The sequence below is a fragment of the Vombatus ursinus genome, unplaced genomic scaffold (genome assembly GCF_900497805.2).
Source record: "Vombatus ursinus unplaced genomic scaffold, bare-nosed wombat genome assembly UNPS02014861.1, whole genome shotgun sequence".
Lineage (NCBI taxonomy): Eukaryota > Metazoa > Chordata > Mammalia > Diprotodontia > Vombatidae > Vombatus > Vombatus ursinus.
The window spans coordinates 8,028,012-8,043,531 of NW_020954639.1; the positions used below are offsets into that span (position 1 = coordinate 8,028,012).

General features: G+C 35.4%; 1 protein-coding gene across 1 annotated transcript in view; it reads left to right on the plus strand.

Moving 5' to 3' along the window:
* Positions 1-15,520, plus strand: part of PARD3 (par-3 family cell polarity regulator) — a 659,823-nt gene that overhangs the window by 405,158 nt on the left and 239,145 nt on the right. The window contains exons 13-14 of the mRNA XM_027841563.1: positions 1,549-1,719; positions 9,361-9,511. Coding sequence (XP_027697364.1) covers positions 1,549-1,719; positions 9,361-9,511 — 322 coding nt within the window. The remainder of the gene's footprint in view (positions 1-1,548; positions 1,720-9,360; positions 9,512-15,520) is intronic.

Sequence of the window (15,520 nt, forward strand, 5' to 3'; positions counted from 1 at the left end):
GTGTGTGTGTGTGTGTGTGTGTGTGTGTGTGTGTGTGTGTGTGTGTGACAGACAAAATCAGGTCATCTGGAAAGATAATGCAAGGGGCCATGCTGTAGATCTCTAATGGAGAGGGGCACAAAGATAGTCATTTCATCAGCAAAATGTTACTACTACTGTATGGAGTTTCATGCCCAGGAACCAAAAGTTTATTGAAGTTGGCTAATTCCACTGACATTTTCTCGTTTTGTACCCCAGTAAGCACAAGAAGCTTTAGCTATGAGATTAACTTAACAAGTATTTGTTAAGCATCTAGGGATGCAAAGGCAAAAAAAAAAATGAAGTTCTTGTCTCAAAGAGGTGATTTTTGCTGCTCCTCCTGGAGAACACTACATTTTCCATCTTCGTGTGCTGTTCTCCTTCACCTTCACTTCTAAATTTCCTGGACTTAATTCAACACCTTGCTCAAATCCCATTTCCTTAAGGAGTCTTTTCCTGGTCCCCTTGACTGTTTCTGCCTTCTCTTTTGAGGTTGTCATCTGTTTGTTCTCTATATATCCAATCTGCACCGGATTATTTTTATGCTGGGTTTTTTTTTTTTTTATTATTAGAATATTAGTTCCCCTAAAGGCAAGGAATGCTTTTATGTCTTTTGCCCAATGTTTAGTAAAAATTTAATAGAGGCTTGTTGATTTATTGATTATTTATTGATGCTATCAAGGAAGATAACTAGCTCATAGTGTATACAAAAATATATATGCATACACACACACACACACAATAAAGAATGAAAAATACATATTGGGAGAAGGGAAAGAGGGCCAATTAGATCTATCCTAGGGATTTGCCTGAGTCATTAAAAGGTTAAGTGACTTGTCCAGGATCAAATTTAGGTTAGACTTAAAACCAGGTCTCACTGACTCCAAACCTAGCACAACATCATGCTGTCTCTTCCTTTAATATCTATGTTGACTCTGTTTTCTGAACCAACAAACCATAGCACATTCTGATGATGATATTCCTTTTGCATGGAAAATCGGCTTAAAATTGCATTTTTCTTGAAATTGTAAATGTGAAAAATATACGGCTATATGATGTCATATAGCTTGGTGATAGACTCCCTGAGTGACAATGTTGTTGTCTGGCAAATAGAGCTTCAGTAACACATGCCATTTCTCCATAGGAAAATTTCATGGCTCCGTTTGAAAAGATTGTGCTGTTCCAGATTAAAATATTAGTCAGACTCAAATATTTCCCTCTATAAGAGTCTCTGGAAGCAAGAAAATAATCATATTGTGTTGTTTGAATTAGTATGCTATTTGGGAAAACAGATTATGCTAATGACTTGATTTACAAATGTATAAATTGTTGGAATAGACACAATCTTCAATGGCTGCTTAGATGCTATTATATGAGAGTTCAATTGAGCATAATCTATTAGGATTAAAAAAAGTTTTTGTTTTTGTTTCCTTACTGAAGGCAAACTTCATTTTGTAACAGTATTTAACTATTACAAAAGCAAGTACTTCCTTATTTACAGGCCTTACTATTATCTCTTTTTCTTCCCAGGATGGAAGGCTTCGAGTGAATGATCAACTGATAGCAGTAAATGGAGAATCCCTGTTGGGCAAGACAAATCAAGATGCCATGGAAACACTAAGAAGGTCCATGTCTACAGAGGGAAACAAGCGAGGAATGATTCAGCTTATTGTAGCAAGGAGAATAAGCAAATGCAATGAGGTAAAAAGAAAAAAAGGGAGCATTTCGTTGAACCATTTGATATCCAATATTTCAATTAGGCTAACATTCATCATGACTCTTAGGTGGGGGACTTAATTAAATTTAGAAAATGTATTTTGAGACCTGGTATCTGTAGTAATCAATTCCACATCCATTTGAATGTCGTTTTTATCATTTGTATTACAATGTTGATGTCATTTAAAAAAAAATTACCACAGTATGCCAGTTAGAAGTAAGTATATTTGTGAAGGGATTTCATCTCTATTTTCTTGAATTTTGCATAATTCTGTGCACTCCTTTTCTAAAAATTCACTAATAGTTAATCTCATTATTTTTAATGAGGAAAGAGTAGAATTCTTGTTTATGTTTAGCTCTTCTACTTTTTGGTACACTGCTGCCCTAAGTATAGGGGAAAGAGTAGCTTCCTTGGGCATTTGCCCTGTTCAGTATTCTCTCCTCTAGTAGGGTGCACTCTTAATGGAAGGCAGAATGATGGAGAGAAGCAGTTTTTCCTTACCTACTCAGAGGAGGCAACTTCTAGGGATTGGATTTTCCCTTCCTTGGAACTGGCTTCATTTGAAAGACACTGCTGTGGGTCTGCACAATGGCTGTCAGATTTGTCCCTCTTTAAGGCTTCACATAGTGAAATTGAATATATGGGTGTATGTATGTGTAGGAGAAGTTTAGGAGCAGTGATTCTTCTTCTGAATTAAGATGGATAAAGAGGCCCAGATCATCATCATGTATCCTTGTGTTATTTCCCTGCCCCCTGCATACAAGTGGAAAGTGTTTTTTTTTTTAAACTGAGGATGTAAAGAGTAACATGAATTATACATTTAGTTAAAACTCCAATAAAAAATTAATACGTTTTAAAAAATTTAGATAAAACTTCAGTATTGATGGTGTCATAATAAGTGGCTTTAATATAGAAGTGATTAAAGGGGACCATGATTTCCAATTATGGAAAATGCTGTTGAAAATACATTAATAAGATGGCAAAGCCTTTTAAGGTATTTATAGACTTTATTATTCATCTTTTTTAGGTAGGTAGCCTGGGGAAATTGAACACAGCTGGTGTTGAAGCCGGCTAAACCTGAGCTCATGTCTTGCCATACTGGCTTAGTGGCCCTGGGCAAATCATGTAACCTCTCAGTGTTCTAGGCAACTCTCTAGGACTTTATATTGCAGAGAAAATGCTAAACTGCTTTGGGAGAGGGACTTGATCTGGAAGTTCTCTATACCAGGGAAATCCCAGTCCTAGTCTCTGCATGTTTTTTCCTTTAAGAAAAGAGATACAAGGTGCTACATATGGCATTCACTTAATAGTCTCATAAATATATCAAATTCAGTGTCTTTATAGCCTGGAAGTGACATTACACCTTAGAGAGTAATTCCAAAATTATATTTAGTTAGATCATCTACTAATTAATAACAAGACTCAAAATAAATACAATATGAGAAGACAGTTGCATGAGCTGAAAATCATACTATTTTAAAAAGTTGTTCACTTTGAAAAATGGGAATGCAAAGGCTATTGAATCATCAGTTGGGTGGACAGCAGAATTGATAGAGTTCTGGCCCTAGAGTCAGGAAGATTTGAGTTCAAATCCAGCCTCAGAAACTTACTAATTGTATAGCCTGAGCAAGTCACTTAACCACTGTCTGCCTTTGTTTCCTTATCTGTAACACGGGGATAATAATTGTACCTACCTCTCAAGTCTTTTGCGAGGATAAAATGAGATAATATTGGCAAAGATCTTTTCAAACACTAATGTTTTATATAAATGCTAGCTGTTAGTATTATTTATTTGAATAGGTACTAATCGTATGCTTGCCAAGTCATTACCAAAATGAAAAGACTGAGGAAATCATTCAGCCAGTAAACATTCTTTTTACTAAATGAGTGAGACATGGCAACCAAGGGTAACACTAATTGAGAACGTGAACTCATTTAAGATCCACTAAGAGTAAAGGTGATGAAAGACTATTGTTTCATTGGCAATATCACCTCACAAAAGAGTAACACTATTTGAGGATAAGCCAAACCTGCAGAGAATTTGATGTGAATTTTCTCCAGATTTTGAAGAATAACTAATGCAAAGCCATATATGGAAGAAACCAAAAGCCTAAAACCAAACATAAAATGAAGGCAATCTGGTATTTTTGTGATTTCTTTTTATAAATGATTACAGTGGAACCATCACATTTGGGCTTCATCAACTTTAAACCTCATGCATTATGTGGAGAAGTAGCAATAGCATAAAGATCACAGGATTCTTGATCTAGAAATGGAAAACCCCTTAGAGGTCATCTATCTAATCCAATGTCCTGGTTTTCTAGATAAGGAAAGTGAGAGACCTGAGGAGATTAAGTGACTTGATTACAGAAAGTAGTAAATGGAATGTCTGGGATTGGTTCTTAGGTCCTTTGGCTCAAAATTCAGTCCTTTGCTCCCTGGGTATCATACAACTTCTCCAGAAGCCTTAAGACCCAGAAAGAACAATTGAGATTGATTAAATGCATTTAAAAAAAAAAAGATTTGTGCTAAAGGGGAGAGAATTTAAAGACACCCTGGAATTGATTTTCCATATAAAGAGGATTCCAAAGAAAATATCACAGAGAGAACTTTTATTCTTTTATTATGAAATTTATTGAAAAATCAGCGACTCCCAACCTAAATTCCTACTTTTTTTTTATAATCTGTCAATGCTTCATGAGAATGCTTTATGTACATATCATGGATATCCTTAATGAATATATGTAAAGGGAAAATGCAGACATAGCCAAGTCATTTTCTATAGTATGATGCCTTTTAAAAATAACCATTTTGTGCACAGGTATAGAAAAATATAATCTTACTCTGTTTCTCCTTTGTTAATTTTTTAAAAAGCATTTAATTTAATGATTTCAATAATGATATAAATGTAGCCCTGAAGTCTCTCCTCAAACAAGATGTTCAACCCATATGTTGAAATGATCTACTGATGACTGACGCATCCACAGAGGTAACTTGGCTCGATGTTCTGGGAAAGACTGACATCAAGCGAAACTTTAAGCAGAGAGACATCTGCTCACCTATTGTGTTCTCCAGTGCCATGCAATCTAATATTGCATCGGATTATCCAGTCACTTTTTCTATGTTTTGATCATTGTCCACTTAAATGATTGTTATATATTTTCCCTTTCTGGAATTTTATTGAAATACCATCATACATTGGCTACAGAAGGTACCTCCAGGTGCCTTTAGGGTTTACCTTTTATAGGTTTCTCTTTTTTTTTTTGTCAATTATTTTCTGTCTTGTCCAAGCCTGTTAAAAAAAGAAAATCTGTAGCTATTTGGGGGTCATGTTTATTTAGACTTTTTCAGTGAATATTAATTTACTTTTGCCAATATGTTTTGGAAAGCTGCAACCCCAGAGGTGGCAGGAATTATTTTAGACACTTTTAACACTGAACTTTTCTATGGAGTCTAAAGCAGAAAGAATAATTTTATGTGACAAAAACCAACCCTGATTTCACAAACTTAGGAAAGGATAGTAGATAATGTTATCCATAAAAAATTGACTCTCTTGACTCACTGTTTGAAGGATGTATGTTTTGAGTTGCTTTTCCAGCAGTGCCTTGCACCTAGTGGGAGCTGAACAAATGTGTGTTGATGTAACTTAATTGTGCAAATGGATTATCTCTATTCTTTCACCTCACCCTCTTCACTCTCATATCACCAACTACCTTTTGGACACCTTCAACTGGATATCCTATAGATATCTCCAACTCACCATATCTAAAACAAAACTCCTTATCTTTCCTTCCATATGCTCCTTACTTCTGAACTTCCTTACATCTGTGGTTCATGGACAAAACTGGAGGATATCTCTCTTTCAGTAAGATTGGGAGGGGTACTGATGGGGATGGGATCTGAAGCCCTAAAAGGAAAAGACCATGACTTTGAAAGCAACCCAGTCCCTGAATTTTCCCATACATTTCAGTAGCCCATACACTTCAGTAGCCCAGATGCCTCAGCGCAAGGCATCTGGCCCACTTGGGTCCACCTTGATTACTTAATTAGCTTACTTGCCACTCCTTAACCCCATCCAGATATTCCCACAGACTTTCTGTATAAAAATATCAGTCTTACCCCCATTAAATTGTACAGAGTTTTAGACTCTGGCCCGCTTGTTTTGGCATCACAAATAAGCCAGACACACTAGGAATCTCGCCCACTCAGCCGGTATCATAATAAACTCCCTACTCTGACTGAAGGAAGGCTTGAGTGGTCGAATTCTTTCTAGGCAATTCTTGCCCTGTACCTTTGCATTTTGGGGTTCTTAGCACCCCTAGACTGCATCAGTACCATACAAGTACATACAGTACACTACAATATCAATGGAGGGAAATGGATTTCTTTTGACTCAGAGTAAAAAAAAATAAAGCGTATGGCATAAAGCATTTTACAGAATCATTTATAGAATTGTCATTTGCCATTAAAAAGCAAAAGGCATCACTTTTTCATGGAGGAAAAAAAATTCATTCAAGTCTCTAGTGAGAAGACTCTTGCACAGAGTCTATGCCTGTAGAACAGAATTTACATGAAATAGTTCTTTGTGAGAATTTTCATTCTGCCTCTTTTTTTTTTTTTTATGGTTCACTTAGTTTCCTCATCTGAAACTTGAAGTTGTTGGACTAGGTGACCTCCAAGGTCCCTTCCCATTCTAGCTCTATAATTTTCCAAGGAGGAAAAAAAGTATTCTTTCCAAGATCTGCATCTTCTGTGTCCAGCCGAACTGCTGGGAACGGCTATGACTGAAATAAGATGATTTGGAGAAAATGGTGTCATGGCTTTATCTCTCAGCAGAGACTGGTGTTTACAGTAGTTCTCTTTTATCTCTTAATAAAGTTTAATAATAAATTTAATGAAACCACCTGTAAAGAGACTATAATAACCAAGGGTAAAATGAAAAGTGCTTAATTGCTTCTGTAGCATTTTTTCACTTTTCCTGACTTTGTTTTACTTTGGCATTTGCTCCAACTTGATGTGTCTCTCTTCTTTTTAACTCAAATTTTCTTTAAACAAAATTCATCAAAAGGTTTAAAACAAAACCTGTGTGGCCCTCCACCAATTTTTCTTAGAAATTAAAAGATAATTGTATCTTTTGTTAAATATTTATGCAGTTGACTATTGATGTCTTCATTTAAATTTGCCTTTTGAGATGCTAATTAGAAATGATGGGGGAAAAGAATCTTTCCTGTGAAAATGTTAAAGTACTTAGCTTTCTTTTCAGAGCATATCTATTAGAAGAGGGCAATAGTTGTTTCTCTCAGATTGAGACAGTAGATGCTATTTTCTCTGCTATTTTATTGTCTATTTCAGTATGGTTTTCTAAAATAAAGAAACTTAGCTATCAGCCTCAAAAAAGTGTCAAATTGCTGAGTTACCAGATGCATTGGAGTAATGCATTTGTTTAACAAACTTGAGTCTATGCTGCTGTCTCCTGGGAAAATCAATTTTTGTGTTGCACAGGGCTGCTAATCTCCTTAATGTATGCACCCATTTACAATACCTTGGAGGAGTTGTTCTTTGAGGGTCCTGGGAATGTTGGTTTCATAAATTGTTTTCATTTCTTCATAGAATCTTTGAACTTAGCAGTCAAATTCTCCCTAAATTTTTCTTTGATTTCTTTACATCAGAGGACTTGGATATTGTGTAATTTACTTTTCAGTAAAGCTTCCACTTGTAATCTGCAATTAAAAAAATCTAATAAAACAAATCTTCTTTTTACAATTTAAACCTTATTGAGTCTAATTCACTTGCACTGCAAGTTTATTATTCTCCTGCAGCTTGACGTGCCTCCAATTGTAATTGTGTTGACCCTTCAGCGCAATAAATCTCTCCAGTGCTTATCAAACTGGGAGAGATAAGTCTACAATTCGGAACTTCATTAAATATCTCATTTATATTAAACAGACGATAGGTTCTAACAGAAATAATCATTTTTACTGACTATGTAACCCCTCTCAATTGTGTCCTCATCTGCTTGGAATGCTGTGAATCCCCTCCCTTGCCCCCCCCCAAAGCCTGGCAATAAGCCAGCATCAAAATGTCATAAGATGTTAGTCCATTGGAGTGACTTCAAAGCTCCTCTTGTGAGTATTGCATTTAGGAGTACTTTGTTACCTCCTGGAGGATTTTTAAAAGGCTTTAATAGCCTGAATTCTGTTGTCATGCTAGATCTACGAATAGCATGAATTATAAGAGGCAGCTGTTTAAAAGAACATGTAGCATACCATTTTAGTTTACCATAGTGTGAATTGACTCTTCCTTCTTGAATTTACGATATTCTCTAAATTTGAGAACTATTGATATGTTAAATAACCTTTCTCCTTGTATATTACTTGCAATAGTACAGTAAAGTTTACAGCTTGCTATCATATGCTATATCTCATTTGATTCTTCACATCAATGCTGTGAAGTGGATAGATGGATGTTATGATCCTCATTTTACAAAAAAGAAAATTGAGGCTGTGTGGCTTCCTCAGTTTCCCAGTGTCTCACATGGGGAAAAACTGGTAGAACTGGGACGCTAATTCAGGTCTTTGGACAGTAAAGCTGATGTTCTTTCCACTACACCAGGCTACCTCTCTTCTAAATATTCACTTGGGTTCCAAAAAAGAAGTATATTTTCAAATATAAGATGACAGGCTGTATGGCAGTGGTTTTCTGGAAAGAATATCTTAGGGCTCGCATATACTACCACTTCAATAGGTGTTTTCAGGGTCATTTAACAGCCAAAAAACCCAAATCAAACCAAACCAAACAAAAAAAGTCTAGTCAGATTTTTGGTTACATTAAGAGAGGAATTATGTCTCAAAGAATGGCCTCAATTTGCCTTTGCTTAGTAATAAGCTACTGGATTTCCGTGAAAACATATACATAGTAACACTTTAAATATTCACCAAACGGCATTTAATCTGAATGTCACCCACTAATCACATGAACGCATAGAAAGAAGCATGTTTATATTATTATTATAATATCCTAACTTGCAGAAAATTTTTTTTTAAATGATCCCAGTTGAGCATAGAGATGTCTAGTTTTTGGTCTATATAATTTTAAGTAAGTAAATTCATACTGTTATGGGATGATCATGGGGAAACTGGCTTATAAGCCAAACTATATATTTTTAAAAATCTAACCCATGTTAGCCTTCATTATGAAACATCTTGCCCCAAGACAGTCTCCTAAAGCAGTCTAAACTAAATTAAGATGAGATAAGCTAGCTGTTTGAAGAAATAAGCTGTAACACATGATGAAAATAAACAAATATATACACATATTTATACATATATACACACATGCATACATAAATACACACATATTTAAATGTAAACTTAGATATATGTACATACATACATACTTCATCTACAGGGGCTGAAATCTGACAGGACTTCATAGCAGAGACAATATTAGGTGACATAGAGCTTGTTGTTAAACAGAGCTATCATCACAAATTATGGTGATCCAGAGTGACAAATTCTAGTGCATTTGGTAACCAGCCATGTACATGCTTTGGACAAGCTGTTTTGGTTCTCTAGGAGCCGAACGCTGATAAATGGGTCTTTAAATCTGATTCTCTTTCTATATAGGTGAAGTCACCTGGGAGCCCCTCTGGGCCAGAACTGCCTATTGAAACTGTGCTGGATGACAGGGAAAGAAGAATTTCCCACTCCCTCTACAGTGGGATTGACAGTCTTGATGAGTCTCCTACAAGAAATGTTGCACTCAGTAGGATAATGGGTGAGTCATTTCAAAATCTTATTTACCACCACTTAATTTTGTCCCTTCCTCTTTGTGTTTGTCCCCTAAAGCTTTATTAGCATGAAACTCATAAGGGATATGTGTAACAGGAAAGCAGTAATGACTACTTTTTTAAGTAATGCCCACCTTTCTAATTGTGATTGAAAGATAAGAGGTTCCCTGTAAGCATTTAAGAAAAGCTAATGTGAAGAAAGTAAATCAATAAATTGATTTTGTTAAGTGAGTTTTAAATCCCCAACCAGGTGAGAGAAAATGTTGGGATAATTTAAAAAATATTTTCCAGCAACAGAAGTGTTCTCAGTTTGTTTGGAATGGCTAAAGAAGCATTGTTAAAAATAAAAAGTCAGCTTAGTGGACAATGCCAGCAAGGATTGACAAGTCGTGTTGGGGCATATTTAAGCTTTACCCAAAGTGGGGGGAAACGTAGTTTAATAGTAACTATCATCGGGTTTGTGCTTAACAGGATGTTTCTCTATTTCAGTTGTATTTGTATTTTTCTTCTTTCGTGACACTATTTTTCAAATCTTACAACTAATTTTCTGCATCCTTTGTTTGGATTCAGCACCATATTGTCTGCATGGCCCCCAGTGGGTAATGAGGTTATTAGCACTTGCTCGGCAGCAATTCAGTTTCTCACTAACAGATCCAGTTAATAAAGACTTACCTTGCCATTGGAGTGGTTGGATTTACTGAGTTGTTCTTCGTGGGATTAGCTTGTGAGGGTTTTCAGATTTAAAACACAAGAAGCTGTTTGATTAGGACAGTACCTGATATAAACCACTTTTATTGCTGAAATGTTTTGCAAGCTCTCATCTAAAGAATAGCTTTTAAAATCAACTCTGTTTCAGTTCATGCCTATAAAATTCAAGGATTCTTGATGGAATTTGGTGAAAACAAGAATGAATTTCATTTATTCTGCAGACCTTTATTCAATGCCTACCATGTCCAAAGGCCCTCTTGGGGACATATGGAAATGAATACATTTTAGTCCCTGCTCTCTAGGAGCTTACAATCTTATATGGGAGATAAGACATGGAAACAAATAATTATACTACAATTTGGTGTGGATTTCTCTTGGGAACCATTTTAGCATCAGAAGCTCCCAAATCCCCATTTTCTTATCTCGTAGCAAATATAATTTCATTCTGTTTCTCTGTTCTTGCTTGACAGATATCTTCTTTTTTTTCCCCTTTGAAATGGTGCTATACAATAAGGTTTTTTAAATTACAATAGTTTTCTGTCCTTTCATTATTATTGGATTTTATATATTGGCTTGACATTGATGTGAATGAAGATTATCCATGTTAAAACCATTTTCTTTTGAAGGAAGATCAGCCCCTGAGAGAGAGAGAGAGAGAGAGAGAGAGAGAGAGAGAGAGAGAGAGGGAGAGAGAGAAAGAGAGAGAGAGAGAGAGAGAGAATGTCTGCGTGTCTGTGTATACAAAGTGATATACTGTAATTTCCCCTTTATTATAGGAACATAGGATTTGCCATACTGGATCAGGCCATTGGTCCATCAGTTCCGGTAACCTGCATCCTGCTTCCAATCCCTGATTCTTCAGAGGAAGGCGAAAAATAAAACCCAATTTATTCATCTAGTGGCATTTTGCAATGCTGTGCATAGGGGTTGAGGATTCCTTCCTTTTCCTCATTGTCCAGGCTTCATTAGTCAAGGCTTCATCAGTCATTTTTTATTTTGTCTTATACTTCATGTTCCTACCCCTGGTTCCTATGTTTGTAATGAACTTTTCTAAAAATTCAGATATTTCCTATGGCAATAAGTCTTCTCAACTATCTATGGGCTGTGTAATATAATATGCTTCCCTTTATTTCTTTAAAATTTGTTGACAGTACAATTTTTGCTTTTTTCTCCTAGGTTGAAGAAATGTGCATGTTTTCATGTTAAATAAAACTGGCATTAAGAAATTTTGATATTTTCTTAGGCCAGTTTTTAGAAGTGAATTACACTTAATACTAGAGATAGCAAGTATATTTTGCTTTAAAAATTTCATTTGCTTCTTTGTTATTACCTTTTCACTGTAAACTTGTAGTTCTTTCAGTCCTTAGTCCATGTCTATCCTAGTATCAGATGCCTTCAGGTACCATTGCCATTCAATGGGCGTACTACCTTAGAATAATATCATGGTTATTAATTTAATACTCAGTGCTTGGGTATTAGTATAATGCCCAAACAGGAGTACAAACAGTATAAGCTGTTAAAGCAAAGAAAGCCAATGTCTGAATAGAAAATTAAAATGTACATTTCCCCCAAGCTGCTGTGAAGCTTTTTGCTTCCAACTAGGGATTGCCTCATTCATTGCACTATATCCCAAGTACCTAACACAGTCCCTGACCCATACCAAGCACTTAATAAATACTTGTCAATTGAATGGAACTCTTGGAAATTAATCAACAGCTAGATCTTACTTGGATGATGGTTCTCTCCTGCTCTTTGTAGAACAGTCTCCTGGAGGTGTCCAGTGGTGTTGTTTTCCTGGGGTCATACATCTCAGTTTCATTACATTGAAATGCTAGTTGCCTATTGAGAGTTTCATCAATTCAACAGAGATTGGGAAATTTTTTTCTCATTGAGCACTTTCCATGGCCTGTCATTTGAAAGTAATCTAAAATTTCACAATCAAAAGAAGAACCTACCTCCAAGAACAGACGACCAGTTTCTCCAAATGCATACGTGTACAAATATGCAGCTGGGGAAAGACCCGTAGAACACGATATAGAATCGTAGAACTGGAAATGACCTTAGAGATTATTTAGCCCTGCACCTTCATTTCATCGCTGAGAACAAGAAGAATTAGCTGACTTGTTAACTTAGCAAGGTAACTTCTAATTTAGATGTAGATAAAATTTGTTCATTCCCAAGGCAAATTTTACTTGTTAATAATAATCCTTCTCAATGCCAATGCTTCCTAGGAAGACAAGGCTGCATTTGTTGTTTAGTAAATTTCATCAAAAAATATCTGGATGGAAAAGTAGAAGACCTATATGATCTTTTCCTGTTTTATGATTACATATGACTTATACATATGTTTAGAACCTCTTCTGTAGCTTTCTTAATTATTGTTTATTATCCTAACCAAAGGTCTATATAGCATTTAGAGCTGGAATGGACTTTAGAGGTCATTTAATGAGTCTTTTGTTTTATGTGTGGGGAAGCTCAGGCCCAGAGAGGCTAACTGACCTCATTATCTCTGGTTGACCAGGGCAAAAATAGCAAAGTCAGGATTCAAACACAGGATCTTGGCCTCTTAGTCCAGGGATATTTCCACAAGTTTTCTCAAGGGAAGTCATAATTAGCATTCCAATCATATCCTAAATGTTGGAGAAATAAGTAGCTCTATTCATCTCCCTTAAGGTTCGTCATAGCTAACATAGTGTTGATCTCTTCTGAAATCGATACAAATGTAATCTGGGTTGCTGGTCTGAAAATAAAAAATGAAAAAAAGAAGTTTTCATTTTTTGATGTACATAAGCACTAATAAGCAACAAGAGCATTAATTGCATGAACCATAAATCAAGCTTGGGATGATTAGAGCAGTTTATGCAAATTAACACATTCTCTAAGGTCTAATAAGTTAGAGGACCCTAGAATTTTGGTAACTTATTTATTTCAAAAATGACTCTGTTTGACACAAAAAGAATTTTTAATGTTCAATTTAGTAACTCATTTTGTTAGTAACTGCATTTATACAATCATGGTGAATTTGAAAAGTAATTTTCTTCAACATATTTTCATATGGTAAATAATGGAAATATAAAAGGAGATTAATGTTCTTGTTTGCTTTTTAAGTATGATTAAAAATCAAGACAACTTAAGAGGTATTACATTTTTAGTTCAGCTTCTTTTATTATGTATAATATTGTTTTCTATGTAAATTATTTTCAGTGAATAAACATTTAGGAGAACATAATTTTGCAATTCTTTGTTTCACTTGTACTCTAAATGAAGTTGATAAAATCACAATCTTAAAATCTATAGGGTCTGTGATGATTAATGATTTTGTGAGACATTATCCATCATTTCAAAAGCTCCTAAGACAACTGTTGATAAATTCCATTTCAACTGCAAAATTTAACTTAAAAAAGTTCTGTATAAATTCATATTTTTCCATAATTTTACCTGAACTGTATTTATTTTTCTTTGTATTATATGTTTTGCTAGCTCTTCTGTTTGCTTAAATCTGTTATAAAAGAAGTACAGAAAAAAAATTCCCTTTCAATACTAAGGTGAACCAGGATGTTGAGTGAACTTGAAACCATTACTTTAATCAGTCAACATATCAAATTTTATTATGTTTATTATATTTTTATTATCAAGGCACAACAGATACAAATACAAAGAAAGAAACATTCCTTACTCAGAACAGTCATTTTTAAAGGGGACAAAAGTTTGTGTATTATCTATACATATATATAGTTTTATATGTAGCAGAAATATAAAGGGAATAAATTCAAGTATAGACAAAGTAGTTAAGTATGACATATTTGGAAGGATCAGGAAAGGTTTCATGCAGAAAATGTAACTTGTTTTACATCTCAAAAGAAGATGCAGAATTAAAGAGGGAGAGTATCCCAAGAGAGAAAGATGACATAGTTGGAGTGACCTGTGTGTGAAGAATAGAAAGAAGGACATTTTAACTGCATCACGCAGTGTGATAAGGGGCAGTGATTTCCAGTGAAGCTCAAATGATGGGTTGTGTCCTGGTTGTACAGGGCAAAAATAAAGCAGTTTTTATCTGCTCCTAGAGGCAAAAGGAAGCCACTGGATTTGTCTGAGAAGTCATGTGGGTAAATCTCCCCTTATTGGAGATTTGTTTGGTAGTATCCTGGAGGGTGGACTGGAATGGAGGGGGTGGGGGGAGATAGAGAAAGAGACACGAGGCAGTGACTAAAATTATGAGGCTAGTGCAATAATTTGAGTGAGATGACCAGAGCTTGAACTAACATGGTGATTATGTCAGTGGAGAAAAGAGGTTACATGCAAAAGATGTAAAAGTTAAAATGGCAAAAGTTGATCACATAGATGGGGTAAATAAAGGTGAAGAAACTGAGATAATGTTAAGATTACAAAACTGGGAGAATGGAAATATGGTAGTGCCTTTTACAGAAATAGGGAAAGTTTGAAGAGGATTAGATTTAGGTGGAAATATAATGATTTCTGTTTAAAATGCATTGAGTTTTGGTGTCTTGAGGACATTGAAGATGAAATGTCCAGTAGACCATTGTTGATATAGTACCAAAACTCAAGGGAATCATGACTGGATATATTGAGTCATCTGCATAGAGAGTTAAACCCATGGGATGTGATTTTGATGAGGCTTCCAAGAGAGAACGTGAAACAAGGTCATCTAGGTTTTGTGAACTTTTTAGATAAGATAGATAGATAGATAACTGTTTCTCTGTAAATTGTTTTCTTTTTGATCCTATGTATTTTATTTTATGTACTTAAAAACATTCTGAGATGAGGCTCACTGACTTGCCCACCTTGCCAAAGGAGGCAATGACAGAAAAAAGTTTAAGAATCTCTGGATAGAACCTTGGGGAACACTTACAGTTGAGGACCATCATGTAGATAATGAACCAGCAAAGGTGACTGAGAAGTAGTGAACAGACAAGAGAGTAGTGTCACCAATACTCAGAAACAAGAAATTATTCAGGGGAAGAGGATGGTCAGCAAATAAATTGAGAATGATTGAGACTGAGCAAAGCTCATCAGACTTGACGTTTCAAAGATCATTGGCTACTTTGGAGAGAGTGGATATTCTATTGAATGTTGAAGTAAAAATCCAAATTGCAAAGAGTTCAGGAGTGAGTGAGAGAACGGGAAGTGGAGACAGTGAATGTAGATGATTATTCCCAGAGTTTGGTTGAGAAAGAGAGGAAAGAGAGAGAGCAATAGCTTGATTGAAACCTAATGAATGTACTTCCTTCCTTCCTTCCTTCCTTCCTTCCTTCCTTCCTTCCTTCCTT